General features: G+C 54.6%; 1 protein-coding gene across 10 annotated transcripts in view; it reads left to right on the forward strand.

Moving 5' to 3' along the window:
- Positions 1-700: 700 nt before the first annotated feature.
- Positions 701-14,381, forward strand: part of Synpo (synaptopodin) — a 33,786-nt gene continuing 20,105 nt past the window's right edge. The window contains exon 1 of one of the 10 annotated variants that reach the window (XM_063232390.1): positions 701-1,076. In XM_063232390.1, the coding sequence (XP_063088460.1) occupies positions 701-1,076 (376 nt within the window). Of the gene's footprint in view, positions 1,077-6,187; positions 6,333-6,486; positions 6,509-6,838; positions 6,949-9,653; positions 9,732-13,461; positions 13,483-14,381 lie in introns of those variants that run through there. The other 9 variants (XM_063232391.1, XM_063232397.1, XM_063232393.1 and 6 more) reach the window with 9 other exon arrangements.

Below are 14,381 nucleotides of genomic sequence, written 5' to 3' on the forward strand. Positions count from 1 at the left end.
GTCTGCAGCCTTTTACCCTCCACCCCCAATTCCTGTGATTCCTGTGGCATGTCTACCTTTAACGGAATGTAAGAGGATTCTTTCTAAGTGGTGCCCAGATGAGTGTTTTTGAATAGCCAGATATTTATTTAACGTGCAGGAGAAATGACTTAGCACGATATTCTTATGGTTTTCCCGCCATCATTGCTTAAGGTAAGTCTAAAGAAATAGGAGTACATTATGTGAAGTTGAAATAGTAAGATAGTAGTGTCAGGTGGCAGAAGGATCTGGTACAAATCTAAGGTATTTTGTGACTGAAGCTGAGAAAGCACTTCCCTTTGGAAGTGTAGGTCCTGCACCCCGAACACCAGCCAGTTCTCAGGTCCATCCAAAGAAACGCAGCCCAGAACACCCAGTAAGCTGTCTCACACGCATTTCTTTTCTGCCCACACAGATAGCCTGCCCTGTGGGGCCCTGCAGGCCAGAGGTCAACAGGTGCTGAGAAGGAGGCGTTGAGGCCACCACTTTACCAGCCCGTCAGCCGAGGGCCTATCTTACCTCTCAGCTGAGCCTTGCCTCTGTGCAGCGGATCAATCAGCAGAGGAAGACAGATCGACAGCCAGCCAGAGCCTGACGCAAGGGGACTGGAGAGCAGGGCTCACGCAGGTGGCTCCAGCCCAGGCCTTGCTGGCTTCTCTGCACCACCAAGGAGAGGAGCATCATGCTGGGCCCTCACTTTCCACCCTCGCCCCTTGGGCCCAGCAAAGGGACACCTTCCTCCTGCAGCTTCCAGATCCCTGATGGGAGCTACAGGTGTCTGGCCCTGGAGGCAGAGGAGAGCGGCAGCGAGGGGGGCCTGCAAGGAGAAGTGGGGCTCACGGACCTGGAAGAGGAAGAGGTGGCCTGCAGAGCCATACAAGGAGTGCAACAGCTGCCCAGAGTCCCGGGCACTCGGCCACCCAGCTGCTTCAGTGAAGCACAAGAGGGGACCCCACGTGATAACAGGGCCAGCCAAGAGTGGGATGTGGCGACAGCTCGGCGGGTGATGATACCCAGCCCCAGTGCTGGCCCTGAGCTCAGGGTGGGCCAGAAGCCAGGTAAGTGTGCATCCTTTTCTCCAGAAAAACAGGAAACCCGAGGGGCCTTCAGCATTTGTCTTGGTCATATGTTGTTATGATGGGTAACAGTCGTGTCATCTTGCGAGTGTGCCCGGGTTCACAGTCGTGGAGAGCTAGGAGCAGCTGTGAGTTACGCACAGTCCAGCTGTACCACATCGAGCCCCACGCCTGTCTCTATGGAGAGGGCAGGTGAGAAGGCAAAGAGAAAGGCACATTATCATGCCTGCTGGGACAAAGGTTCATTTCTCTCTCTCACCTGCTTTTGACCATTAGTGGTAACAAGTGTCTGTAAAGTCCCAAGCAGCTAATGTGGCAAAACCCAAAATTCAGTGTACTTGGGTGCTGGGGTGCAACCCCACCCAGAAGAGAACAGGTGTGACCACTACCCTCCCTGAGCTGGTGGGGCAGAGAGGGTGCCCTGAGCTAACACAGATCTCCGTGGAGAAACCGAGACCAAGAGTGAGCCAAGGTGTGCAGGTCCGCAGCAGAGCGGTGGCTGGGCTGGGCCCAAGTCCCACTCCTAGGCCTCGGTTTCCCATCTGTCAGAGATGACAGAGGCAAAGGCCAGGACACCTGGGCAGCACTGGGATCCAATGACAGCTGCAGGGGGAGCTCCGTGTGTGCAGCGGGAAGAAAGGAGGGAGTGGGGATCACTTTCCTGCAGCGCAGGGTGAATCACCTACACCAAGGGCCCATGGAAATGCTGAAGTGGGTCCAAATGGGGAGGACGTGAGCTGGGCCATGCTCAGCTCAGCGGGAGCTGCTGCCAGCAGATCCTGGGGGTGCAGGGTGTGGGGGAGACACAGTCCTGGGAGGGCTTGTGCGTCAGGAAACCAAAGGAACACTTCATTTCTCTGCAGGCGTCGCTGACGCCCTGGCTGGCATCTCACCAGCCTTCCCGCCCACTCTGCTCTCTGAAATAATTCTCTCCAGGCTGATCACCCCCTCACCATGGACACAGCTCCCACCCAGGTTTGGGTCACACAGGGTGTTGGGTGGAAGAATGAAGGGACCTTAATGCCTCTGGGGAGGGGAGGAAGAGCCTAGGGAGACTCAGCTGTCCTGAGTTGTGAAGAAATACTGGTCCCCTGGAACCCAAAGCCTCTAGGATTTGCTCCCTCCCCTCACACAGATCCCAGCTGGGGTCAGGAGACTGGGATGCCGCTTCTGTACTCAAAGCCTGCTGTCCAAACCCTAGCAAGTCCTTGCCTCTTGGTGAGTTTCCATTTTTTCATCTGTGAAAATAAAATAAAAACGTAAGCCCCGTCTACTGGATAGAGGTGCTGTGAGGTTGCAGTGATCTCAGACGTGGCGCTTTTACAGTACTCTAGGTAGGGATGCTGATGATAATTGAAATGATCATAATTAGCTCAACAATAAAACAGCTGTTGGTTGAGCCCTGATGTGCTAAGCCCGTTGTACCAAGAGCTTTGGCACCACTGCCGTGACCTCATGGCAATCTCAAGGGGACACACTGTTATTATCTCCATCATGCAGAGGAGAAGATTGAAGCTCAGAGACAATAAGTGTCTTGTCCGAGATGTGGGGCTAGCAAGCTCCTATACCACAAGCCATCCTTGGTGTTTTAAATTTGAGGCTTCTGCTCTTTGCGAATTATAAGTGTTGCTTGTGGATATGCACAGAAAAAGAGACCACGGATGGGGAGGAGAGAAGCAAGGATTACCTTTCTGTGCCCTGGTCACATCTCACAGCAGCAAGCTAGGTCGGTGGGCGGTCTCCTGTTCTCTTTATTTTACTACAGCCTTTCAAGGCAGGAATTATTTCCCCTGTTTACAGGAGAGAGAGCTGGCTTAGAGCTGTACATTGCCTGTCCAAGGCCACACAGTCTCTACCAGCACGGAAACTGATCGTGTTCTTCTGGTGTTGATCAATCCGGTCATTTCTCTCCTTAATCGTCACCCAGTGGGCCATCCTGTTCTAGGGATGGCCAAACATACAAGGGATAGAAGGAGCAGGAGTAGCTTCAGGAGGACAGCATGGACAGGGGCTTTTCAGAGGTGAGGGCAGGAAGGAAGCTGGGCCTTGCGGGAGTGTCAAACTCCAGGTGGTCCTGGGTTACAGCCACGAAGCACTTTCTGCTCCCTAGGGAAAGGATGTGGCCAAAGTCCCTTCCTTCTGCCTGGAGAGCCACGAGAAACCTGTGGCACTGCCAGGTTATTGGCTTCCTTGTAACGCTTCCTCCCATCACTGCTAGAGATGAGAAGAATCTCCAGACAGTTACACCCATCCTCCTGCCATGTACCCCCCTCTCCAGAGTGCAGTGTTAAGTACGGGCCGTGGCACCTGCTGCCTGGGGTGCTGCAGAGACTTGTATTTGGGGTTGGTGAGTACTGATACCTTTTCTCTGAGAGCTGGGTAGCAGTCAAGCAGGACAGGCTGGTAGGGAATGGACTACAAAGAACTGAGGTGGGCCAGCCTGAAGCTCAAGTTTCTTGCCACCAGTGGCTACCACTTGGGAGAATATCTGTGGGAAGGGATGTGTAATAAAGGGCTCATAATCAGGTTGTAGCCAAACACAAGCTGATCCACAGCTCACTACAAACCTACAGCGGGTCCTTTTCATAAAGGTGCAGTTGGTCACAACTGGCAGGGCTCGCTAAGATTATTAGGTTTATGGAGACTCTGGAGTCCAGAGATGTTAGGCAATTTGCTCAAAGTCACACAGTAAACTGCTGACAAAACTGAAGGTTGGAACCCCAGGCATCCCAGTTCAGCTGCCAGGCATGTGCTAAATGCTTTGTATGGATTTTATCATCTCATCTAAACAGCCCTGTGAAATTTATACTTCTATCTCTGTGTTACAGAGGAGGAAACTAAGGTATAAGAAGCTTCAGTGAATTGTCAGTCTCACAACCTGTGAGTGGAGGAGCCAGGATCTGAACCCTGAGAGGTCTGGGACTATGCTTTTAAGCACCCTTCTCCATGGAGATGGAACAGCAGGTTGTGTCCTTCTTTCTACTTGAAGGAGGGGAAAGGTAGTTTAGCCTCCAGGAGTAGGTGAGAGATTAGGCCACTCTGGGTGCACCGGGGACTCCTGGGACCCTCTGTGATCCAGGCTGTCCTTTGCTGATAGCCATTTGTTATTGGGGTGGGGTGTCCAGAGGATTTGCAGGACCTTCACTCCACTGGCCCTCGCTCTAAACCTTGGGGAAGGGGGCTGCCAGGGGGGAGGCTCCCCTATCAGGTATGGTCCTCCAGGGCCACATCCATCTTGCCAAGGCAGAGGAGCTGCACCCAAGCTAACAGCTCATAGGGTTCCCGGGCCAAGGACAGGGCCTGCTCCTCGGGCTCCTGGAGACCCAATAGGCAGAGCAGGAGGCTGGCAGGAAGCTGCCCATTGCAGATCCCACTCCCCACCCCACAGCAGCAGCGGATGCTGTGTGCTCACAGACACCCACGGGCACACACAGTACACCCAGGATGTCTATATGCCCTGTTACCATGCAAACATTGTCACACGTAGGAATTTTCGTATCTGCACGTGTGCAAGTGCCCTCAGATGTCCCGGCAGCTCTGCCACAGATGCACACGGGCAAACATGCTCCTGAAGGCTCCCATCAAGCCTGTCACATGGCAACACACGTCTCTGACTGACTTGCAGAGGAACAGTACCACGTGGAAACACCGAGCAAGCGTGTGCACGCTTCCTCGGACAGGCACTCACATCCCCTCCTGCAGGTACGGCTAAAAGCATGTTCCGTTTTCCATTTTCCTGGGCTGCACACCTACACTTTGAAAGCTCTCTTGCATTCATAGTTTCTCCTATAGGTGTATCCGTTCTTGCACACCCACCGTCACACACCTACGTAAAGACAGAACCACTTTCTCCCCTTTTTCTTTCCCCCTCTCTTTCTCTTTCATACTCGCCCACACAGTAATCCTAGCCTCTCTCTCTCCCTCTCACCCACACTGTTTGTTTCCTGGTTTCCCACCGTCTTTGCTATAGCTACACCTCCAGCACATCACTCAGTGTAAGCAGCACCCTGTTGGTGACAATCTCTAGGACCCCATTCCTGTTCCCCAACTTGGTACAATAGGACAGGAGCAGCCACAGGGTCAGAGGAACTCTCTGGAGCCCGGGAGGCCAGGCAGAGGGATGGGAGTGGCCAGAAGCAGAGAGGGCCTGTCTCTTCAGTCACCACCTGTGCTCTGAGCCCGCCCACTGGAGACAGGAGTGCCCTCAACCCCAACTCCCGTGGGCCCACGTTTCAGAGTGAGGAGAGGGCATCCATCAGCATATTTCCAACTTCCTACAGCGGGACTCTAAACACTGCTCTTGATGCAAAAGATAGATATTTTCTGCATCCTGGTAGAAGAGGGAAAACTCCTTGGAAAACCAGGCTACCACTTTCTCAAGCTTGGTCCTGCTTCAGCACTGCTGGGGTTCGAAGGGTGCTTGCTCTCCCCAGGGAGGGTCTTGGGAATGTGGGCAGATGGACTTTTACATCATCCTATATGAATGATGCGCACAGACCACAGCCTAGGCCGGCACAGCCTAGCTCAGTGTCAATGACCTGGCTTTTGAGGGCGAGGAGCACTCAGCTCTACCGAGGCCGCGCAGCACCCCTGACCTGCTGCTGACCACCAATCAAGTCGACAGCCAGCAGCAGGCCAGCGGGCGGTAGGGCCCTCCTCAGCTCCGCCGTGCCCAGCCCCACCAAAGGAGAGTTATCGAGGTCACTAAGGCTGAGGTGAAGGGCAATCGGACCCGAGGGGTACTGCATGTGGGGCAGGAGGTGGTGTCGCCTGTGTAGGGTCCAAAGGAGGTCAGCAATGGGAGGGGCGGAGAGAACAGGGACCGAGAGCTGGCAATGCTCTGCGCGAGAGGACAGACGGACTCAGGGACAGATAGGTGAACCTAGGGACACAGAACGATGAGGGAACTGAGACGAGCGCCTGGCCGCAGACAGCGAGCGCAGAGCAGGACAGGGGTGCTGCCCGCCCGCAGGAGGGAGGCTGAGCCCGCGGAGGGGGAGTCGCACCCCGGGGCGCGGGGCGGGGCGCTGGGCGGGGCGCGGGGCGGCGCTAGGGCCCGGGGGAGCGGGAGGAGCGGCCGGCCGCCGGTCGGCTCCGGGTCCCCAGCAGCGCTCCCGCTGCGGCGGCGGCGATCGGGGGGCGCGGGCGGGGCGCGGGGCGCGGGGCGGGGCGGGGCGGACGCCGCCAGGTGTGTGCGGGCGGCAGAGCCTGGAGCTCGGGGACAGCGCCGCGGCCGAGGTGAGTCGTGAGTGGGGGGCGCTGGCCTCTGCTCCCCACCTGCGCAGTTGCTGGCGCCGCCTGGAGGAGGTGGCCCTGCTGGGCTCCAGTCCCCGCGCACAGGGTGACCTTGCCAACTTGCTGCTGCTACACTTGGGCCTCAGTTTCCCACCTGTACGGGGGAGGCGCAGGCGCAGGCGAGTGTTCTGGCCAGGGTTAGCGGCTCTCGGGGAGGCGGGGGCTCCAGCCCTCTCGTCCCTCTTCGCTAGCTAGCGGATTGGGACCCGGAGCCCCAGGCTCCCCGTGGGGGCTGCAGCAGGATCTGCACCCTCAGTCTGCTCTGAGAGAGTCGGGGGTAGGGCTTGAGCCGGGAGATCAGCTACAGGGCTCGGTCCGGGTGGTCTCGCGTGGGTCCCCGCGAGGGTGGCGGGACGCCCGCTCTGGGCCTGCACCCCCGCGTATAGCGGCACTAAGTGCGTCTGGCCATGAGGGCCCGGCAGGACGGCGAGCCCCACCTGGGGAAATCGAGGGCGTTCCAGCGTGCTTTGTGGATGGGGGACATTCCTGAGCTTTGCTCATCAAATTCTCAAGACACCTGGACTGTTAGCCTTTCCGCTCAGGGACCCAGACTCGAAAGGTGCGGTGGGGCGAGGGTGGGGCTGCGCTGTGGGATGGGGGATGGGAGGCTCCACCCAGGGCCCTCCCGGGCAGGACCTCTTTGAGGAATCTGGGGGAAAGGTTCCCTCCCCGCAAGTTGGGGCTTATTCTGGACAGGGACCGGGACCCTCTTGTGTTCCACGGCTGGGTTTTCTAGAAGGTACAAGAATGAAGGGAGAATCAGTGTCTGTGCCATCTCTCTCTTCCAGCCCATCCTGAGCGGCAGGTGGCACTGGAATAAACCAACTTGCTGTGTGGTTTTGGAGCAAGACCCTTGCTCTCTCTGGCTCTCGGGAGAGGGTTGCCAGCTGCACTGGAGGCGGCAGTGCTGGTGGTAACTGTAGGGGCAGACAGAAGGACCCACCAGGCTGCGTGGGAAAGCGGAGGGTGAGATAGGATGCTCCTGGGAGGGGGGAGTACGTGGGTGCACCGAGGTGAGAACCGGAAGCCTTGCGGGCATCAGCCGGCTTGGTCACCAACCCCAGGCCTAACCCCCATCTTGGGGGCACAGGCCCGAATGAAATGATTCCCCCCACCCGTACTATACTGCCTCACGCAGTAGGATGAGACCTCTCCACTTCAAAGGAGTTGTCCTCTGCCTCTGTCTCAATGTAACATGTGGGATGGTTCCTTCCCATCTCTGGTCCTCAGTTCAAGCGGCATGCACTAGGATCCCTCCAACTTGATGTTTAGAGAACTTTTCCAGCGTATCATCTGCTGCTGTGCTGCCCTGGCCTTCTGCCCCCACCCCCAGCTAGCACTTGAATTGTGACTGGAGTGAACATTTCCTCCCTTGTCCACTGTTGTCATATACTTGACCCAAAGGTAGGAGGAAGAAAGACCAAACTTGTGGCATGCAGGTGCCTGCGTCAGCGGGCCTCTCCAATCAGCATTTTAGCACATCACTAGTTTTCTATTTGGGGAGACTGAGACCGAGGGGAGGGAAGAGGTTTTCCCAGAGCGACTGTGCAGGGAGATTGCAGAGCCCTTTCTCTGGAAAAGAGCAACTCCTTGAAAAGTGGGAGGGGCACAAGTGTCCCCCAAGCATCCAGAGGAAGGGGAGAAGCACACCATCTCTGGGTTGGAAGGGTGTCTCCCTGAGGCCACTTCCCAGCAACAGAGGAGGCTAGGTGGGGGGTCAGCCCCAGAACTGCCCTTCCCCACTGCTAAACACACCTCCAGGCCAAGGGGCCTGGCCTGTAAGGCCCTCTTTCCTTCAGAGTGGCTCCCAGGCTCCCAGACGTGAGCTCATCAGAGCTGCTGATGCCAGGAAGGGAGGGGCTGAGGGGAAGCAGGCAGTGCTGCCCAGATAGGGGCATCCCACACCCCCTGCAGAGTGCAGGGGCACTGTTGGCAAGGACCCCAGCTCTGGATCCATGGTAATGAGAAGGTGGGAGCTGCATGGGACAGCTGAGGGCCCAGGGGATAGCGTGGGGGCTGGGCCAAGTGCTTGGGGTTCTGTGCCAGGCTGACCTCTGCCACTTGCTGTGTGACCTTGAGTGAATCCCTCCCCTGTACGGACCTCTGTGTCCCGGGCTAGCGGTGGGGTAGATTGAGTGCTTAGGAACTGGGGGTACAGTAGTAAGCAGGACAGACAGGTCCTTGCCTTCAAGGAGCTTGCACTTTAATGGAAGGAATAAGACAGGGAAAAAAGAAGTAAATAAATTGTCAAGATCCTTTTAGAGAGGTAAACATGGCATGAAGCAAAGTCCTGCTATCCCGCTGCAGAGCGCATGGAGCCGCTGCTTTGGGTAGGTGGCTCCGGAGGGCCCGCTTGCAAAGCTATGGCGAAGCCAGGTCTGGATGTTATTTGAGGTACTCAAGGCTTCCTGGAGGAGGCATGTTGGGAACTGGAGCCAGACACAGGGGAGGCATTTGGTGAGAGGAAGGTGTCCCAGAGGATGGGAAAGGGTCTGGAGGGGCTAGGTGTTGGATGTAAGATTCATTTCCCCTCCCCAGGCTGTAAACTGCAGACCCCAAGGGGCTCAGCCAGAAATCTAGTGTGTGTTGTGGGGGGGGGGGGCTGGGCTTGCTTGTGGTAGATGCTGTGAGTTCGCCAGTGCGAGTGTACAGAGTCCTTTGTGAACTGTCCCTGGACTTGGTTGCCCCAAGGGTGGCCAGAGGAGGAGTCAGCATGAGAACAGCCCCTAGGCCCTGTAATTCCAGAGGCTTACACAAAGCCCTCTCTCTGGAATGAAATCTTTACCAACTGGCTGCTGCCTGAAATTCCACCACCCTAACTTCATCTTTTCCACCCGATGAGGCAGGCCAGTGTGGTTCTGTGCTGACCCTGCCCTGCCCTGCCCTGCCCTGCCCTGCCCTCCTGGTGTCCCTGGGTGCTGCAGGTAGAGCACCAGTCAGTCTGCTCCTTCATGTCTTCCTCATGGTTGATTCATAGATTTGGTGCTGAAACCCTTGGCTTCCCTGCTGGCCGGCTGGGAGATCTTAAGCACATTATGTAACTTCTCTGCACTTTGGCTTCCTCATCTATGAAATAGAGACAATAATAGGCCCTTGTACTATTGTTATGAAAATGGAATGATAAATACTTTAAAAATGAGCTTTCACTTATTAATACCGTTACTGTGTTTTGATCTGTGTTAAAATAGGAAGCCCTTGAAGAGACAGACTCTTGCCCCAGACTCATCAGGTCTCAGTATCAATTACTTGTTGATTTTTGGCCAGGAACAAGTTTTGGTGGTGGGAAGAGGAGCAGAGTGAGCATAAATGCAGTGGAAAGGGCCTGGACCGTTCTCAGGAAAGGTGAGCTGGCTGTGTGTCTGCGTGTCCACTTGCTAGCCTTGGGCCTCAGCTCCAGTTCTGAGTTGCGGTAAAGGAAGCAGAAAGGACCTGAGGGATTCATGGATGTGACAGAGCTCAGCAGATGCCAAAAACATTGGACCTGTAATGTCAAATGTCAAGGAAGGGGCAACTGGATGAGTCCATGAAAAGGCCAGTAGTCCTACCTGAGATCTTTGTGTCTAATCTTCTAGAATAAAATATTTTAGAGAATAAGAGTGCTTGGTAGATACTGGTATCACCATTCTGTAGTTGGGAAATTAAGAGAGGTTGGAAAAGTGAGCTTCCAGTGGTCACAGAGCTGGTTAGTGACCAGGAGTGACCCAGGCAGTCTGCCCCAAAGACTGAACTTACTACTGCATGGCATGGCCTCTCCTGCTTTAGGTGGTATGTTGGAGGCTGAGATGGGCCAGGCCACCTGCCCGAGAACATGCAGCCTTCTTCTTTGACCCTAACTTCTGTCCTTAGGTCCTAGGGGGAGGTACTTCACCAGATCTGGGACCCGGAGCTCTGAGTGTCTGAACTAGCCCTGCCTCTTTTCTTCCCTTCTGCTCTTCCCCCAAGAATAGGTCAGAGAGATTAAGTGTGCCTGTGGGCACCATGGCATCGGAGGCTCTGCCAGGGCCTGATGAGTGAGCATTGTTACTGTTGTGAGGCTTCAGTGGGTGCCAAGTTGTAATACTCTCATGACATTTGGCATGTGTGATCATTGTGCAGATGGGAGAAACTGAGGCAGGAGAGTCCAGGGACCAGCCAAAAGTTGCACAGATAGGAGGATCCCTTTGTTCCTGGGCCTCCTGCCCTGTCTTCTGAGATACTTGCAGGCTCCATGGAGAGATGGGACCTAGGGGCCCCTGGCCTTGACCAGGATGTGGCTCTTAATCCAGGACCCTTGGGAGGACTCTTGGAGTTGGGGGATGGGGAAGATACTGATTAAAAAATAGATTGTCACGCGCATGAGGGACAAGCCTGCCACTACCCAGCCTGAGCCAGTTGGCTCCCCCGTGCCCAGCTGCCAGGCCCTACTCAGGTCTCCTGCTGGGGCCCCGCCCACCTCTGCCTGGCTCTGGGCCCGAGGCTGAATGCTCTGAACCACCCGCTTCTCTCCCTCCTCCTTGCCCAGCCTGCAGGCAGATGGTGCTCTCCTTGAGCCTGGGTGGGCCTGAAGCTCAGTGGTTGGCTTTCAGCGGTGCCAGGGAGGTCTGGTGTCACTGCTCACTAGCTCTGTGGTCCTGAGAGGGAAACTGTGCCTCTCTGGGCATCAAACTCCATAGAGCAGTGAGTTAATGAGAACTCTTTGTGGCTTTTGAAGCTTTTCCCAGGTTCCTTCTCTGACAAACAGCTGTGGAGATCTTGCTTAGAGAGGTGACATGAACTATAAGGCCACTCAGCTGCAGAGCGGCAGAGCAGAGGCCTGGAGCCAGATCATCGACAATCTCCGTTCTGTACAACTTCTCTAGGTTGAGTGGGGTCACGTGGAGTTGCGGAGGCGGGAGGCTGGGCTGTAAGATGGGATCAGTGTTTTATGCATTTGCTCTTTCTCCCAGTCCGCAAATGTTTGTTAAACCCCAGCTGTGGCCTAGGCACAGGGGCATGGGTGCAGCCAAGGTTCTGCCCTGCGGGAGCCGGGCAGACAGACATTAAAGAAAACAGCAGCGGAATTGCACATCTGATGTGGGTTTGGAGGAGAGGCTCCGGGTGATATGCCTAGGGAATGTGACCTCTCAGGCAGAGATGCCTCCTGGGAACAGAGCTGAAGGTCCAGAAGTATGATCAGAAAGGCGTGGGTGAGGGGCATGAGGAGAAAGGGCTCTAGCTAGGTGTGATGGCGCACGCCTGTAATCCCGGCGCTTGGGAGGTCGAGGCAGGAGGATCACTGGGAGTTCAAGGCCAATCTGAACCACAAAGTGAGAACACAAAACCTGTCTCAAAAAAGTACTGAGACCTGGAGGGGTGGGCTGTGAGTCACATGACAGAGGCTGCAGCACTGTGGGGCACCAGCTGGGCAGGGGGCTGTCACTCAGGCCTGGAGCACCAGAGAGTTTGAGGGCGATGCTGGGAAGGCGCTGTCTCCATGGCTGTGCTCTGGAGGCTGGTGCTGTCTCTGTGTTCCCTTGGATGCCAAGCCTGAAGGTGCCACCAGTGGCCTCCACACCCAGCCACTTCCTGGATGACACCATGCAGATCATATCTTTTCCTCCGCCCACGTCATTTTGGCATCTGAAGGGCCACCTGATGCATCCTGCCTTCAGGGACGGCCATGGTGGCCGGGCAGCCTCACATGCAGGCTGGGCAGGGCATGTCCCTGGCCCAGCATCTGTAGCCACTCAAAAGCCCCCAAGGCCAAAGGCCTGCTCAGTAGCCCAGCGGCTAGTTCTCTGAACCCAGTTCTGCTGTCTGCTCACAAGTAATTCTTTTCCTCTTTGGGCCTCTGTTTCCTCATCTTCATAGTACAGACCACTCTAGCTTTTCTGTACACAGAGGGTGGCCTGTAGATTGAGTGATGAGACATCCAGAAGCCTGTTGGACATGCAGTACCTCAGGACCCGCTCTGGATCTGAATCAGTGTGGGTTTTAACAACATCCCTGGGCGATCCCCGGATGCTACAGATACTGTTCTGTGCCATTCATTTTTAAGTTTAGAAAAATTAAAGTTTGTAAAATTTTCTCCCCACTCCAAAGTTTTACATGTGAAAACATGAGAAGGGACCTACCCACTCTGTAGTCATGAATCCTCTCCTTCACAATAAGGAGCAGGGCACAGGATTGTCATCAGAGGAGAGGTGGAAAAGATAACCGGACTGGTGTGAGGGAGGCATCATCTCAGAATCCTCTGTGTCTCTTGAGAATTCCTGACCAGATGACATCTAAGAGGCCTCTCAGCTCTGACCTCCAGGGTCCTCAGCCTTGAGAGTTTGGAAGGTGGGATTGCAGGGAAGGCTTTGATGGGCCACGGCCCAGTGACATGCTTCCTATAGGCCCCATGTTGGTTTCTTGCCCTGTTCCCTCTGAAATCCCTGGTAGCCAGTGCTATTCTTTTTTGAGACAGGTGTTCACTATGTAGTCCATGCTGGCTTTGAACTCACTAGGTAGCCCAGGCCAGCCTCAAACTCATGGTGATCCTCCTGCCTTAGCCTCCCCAGTGCCAAGATTACATCATGTGCCATCATACCTGGTTGTCAGTGCTATTCTTAGCACATCAAGGTAAGGAACGTACTAGTGCTTTATTAATGTCTTTGAGTCAAGAGGATTACATTCAGGGCCCCTGGGCCACAGCCTCCTGGCGTGCCCTTCACGACTACCGTGGCAGTGCAGAGGGGAGCTGAGTTCCCAGTATCCATCTGCCATCTCTTCTAGACCTGCCATAGCTTCTGTTACATTTTGTGCCTAGAGGTCCCCCCAAAGCCTTGTGCACTTTTATATGAGACTTTTCCAGAGGTAGCTTAATCTAGAGTTTTCGATTGATTCATGGTTCAATGCTAGGATTAAGGGTGCTGGGATTAACAGTGGGTGATTGCTGGATCAGTCCACCAATTGGATTGGCACCACCCTAATCCAGGAGACTGGGCAAGATAAAAGGGGCAGAAGGAGGATTGTTTCCCTCTTTTTGTTCTTGTTGATTTTTCTGTTTTTCACTACCATGAACAGTTGCCTGTATGCCTTGTGCCACCCTGCCTCGGAGCCAGCTGGTAGTGGACTGAAACCTCCACAAACTGTGAGCTAAATAAACCTTTCCTCCTTTAACTTTGGGGTTGAGTATTTTGTCTCAGCAATGAGAAAAGTAACTAAGATACCTACCTTCCTGTTGGGAGTTGAGTCATGAGATACAATGGTCAGCTTGGATTGGCGAAATCATTTCTTCATTAGTGTACATTTATTGAGCACATGTTTCATGCAGCAGAATGGGTGGACTGATGAGTGAAACATGGTTCTTGCATTCCAGAAAGTCATGTCAATTAAGAGTCAGTGTGCTTCACCATCACTGCAGCATACGTGCACGGCCTGGTACCAGGTGCTGTGCACACGTGTGAGCTGATTTGTGCAACCGCCCAGCAGGATGAAAATTAGGAGGACCTTTTGCAGAGGAGGAAGCTGAAGCCCCTGTGGCTTGTGATCTGATTGGACTCAAGAGTGGCTAGAGCAAAACAGTTGTTTTACATAGAGCAAATGGTTATATATAGCTGAGGGGCTTGGGAGCCCCTGAACTGCACAGCGAGAGGAACACTCACTGGTGGAGGCTGACCCATCCTTAGTGAAACCTGAGTTGCTGAGGAAATTGAGTGTTCAGAGTTTTCACGGACCTGGAATGAAAGATCGACTACACTGTGGGCTGGAAATCCCAATCCGATGGGATGAGTGGATAAGGCTGCAAGGTGGCCCATCTCTTGAGGCTGTGCTGAGGGCTCTGAGTGCAAGGCAAAGGTCTTTGTGATGTGCTATCCTGAGCAGGTTCCTTGGCCTTTCTCTGCCTTGGTTTGTTGGTCTGTAAAATGGTCTAACATTCCCTGGTCTGCCTCTATCCCTAATGGGTGAAAAGTGCTAGGAAAACCATAAAAAGTGTTGTGTATATTCAAGGAATGATATATAACTACTATATAATTGTGTTTATAAATA

This window comes from Cavia porcellus, unplaced genomic scaffold (assembly GCF_034190915.1).
Source record: "Cavia porcellus strain 051 isolate PalLab524CR breed Dunkin Hartley unplaced genomic scaffold, mCavPor4.1 scaffold_21, whole genome shotgun sequence".
In the NCBI taxonomy this organism is placed as follows: domain Eukaryota; kingdom Metazoa; phylum Chordata; class Mammalia; order Rodentia; family Caviidae; genus Cavia; species Cavia porcellus.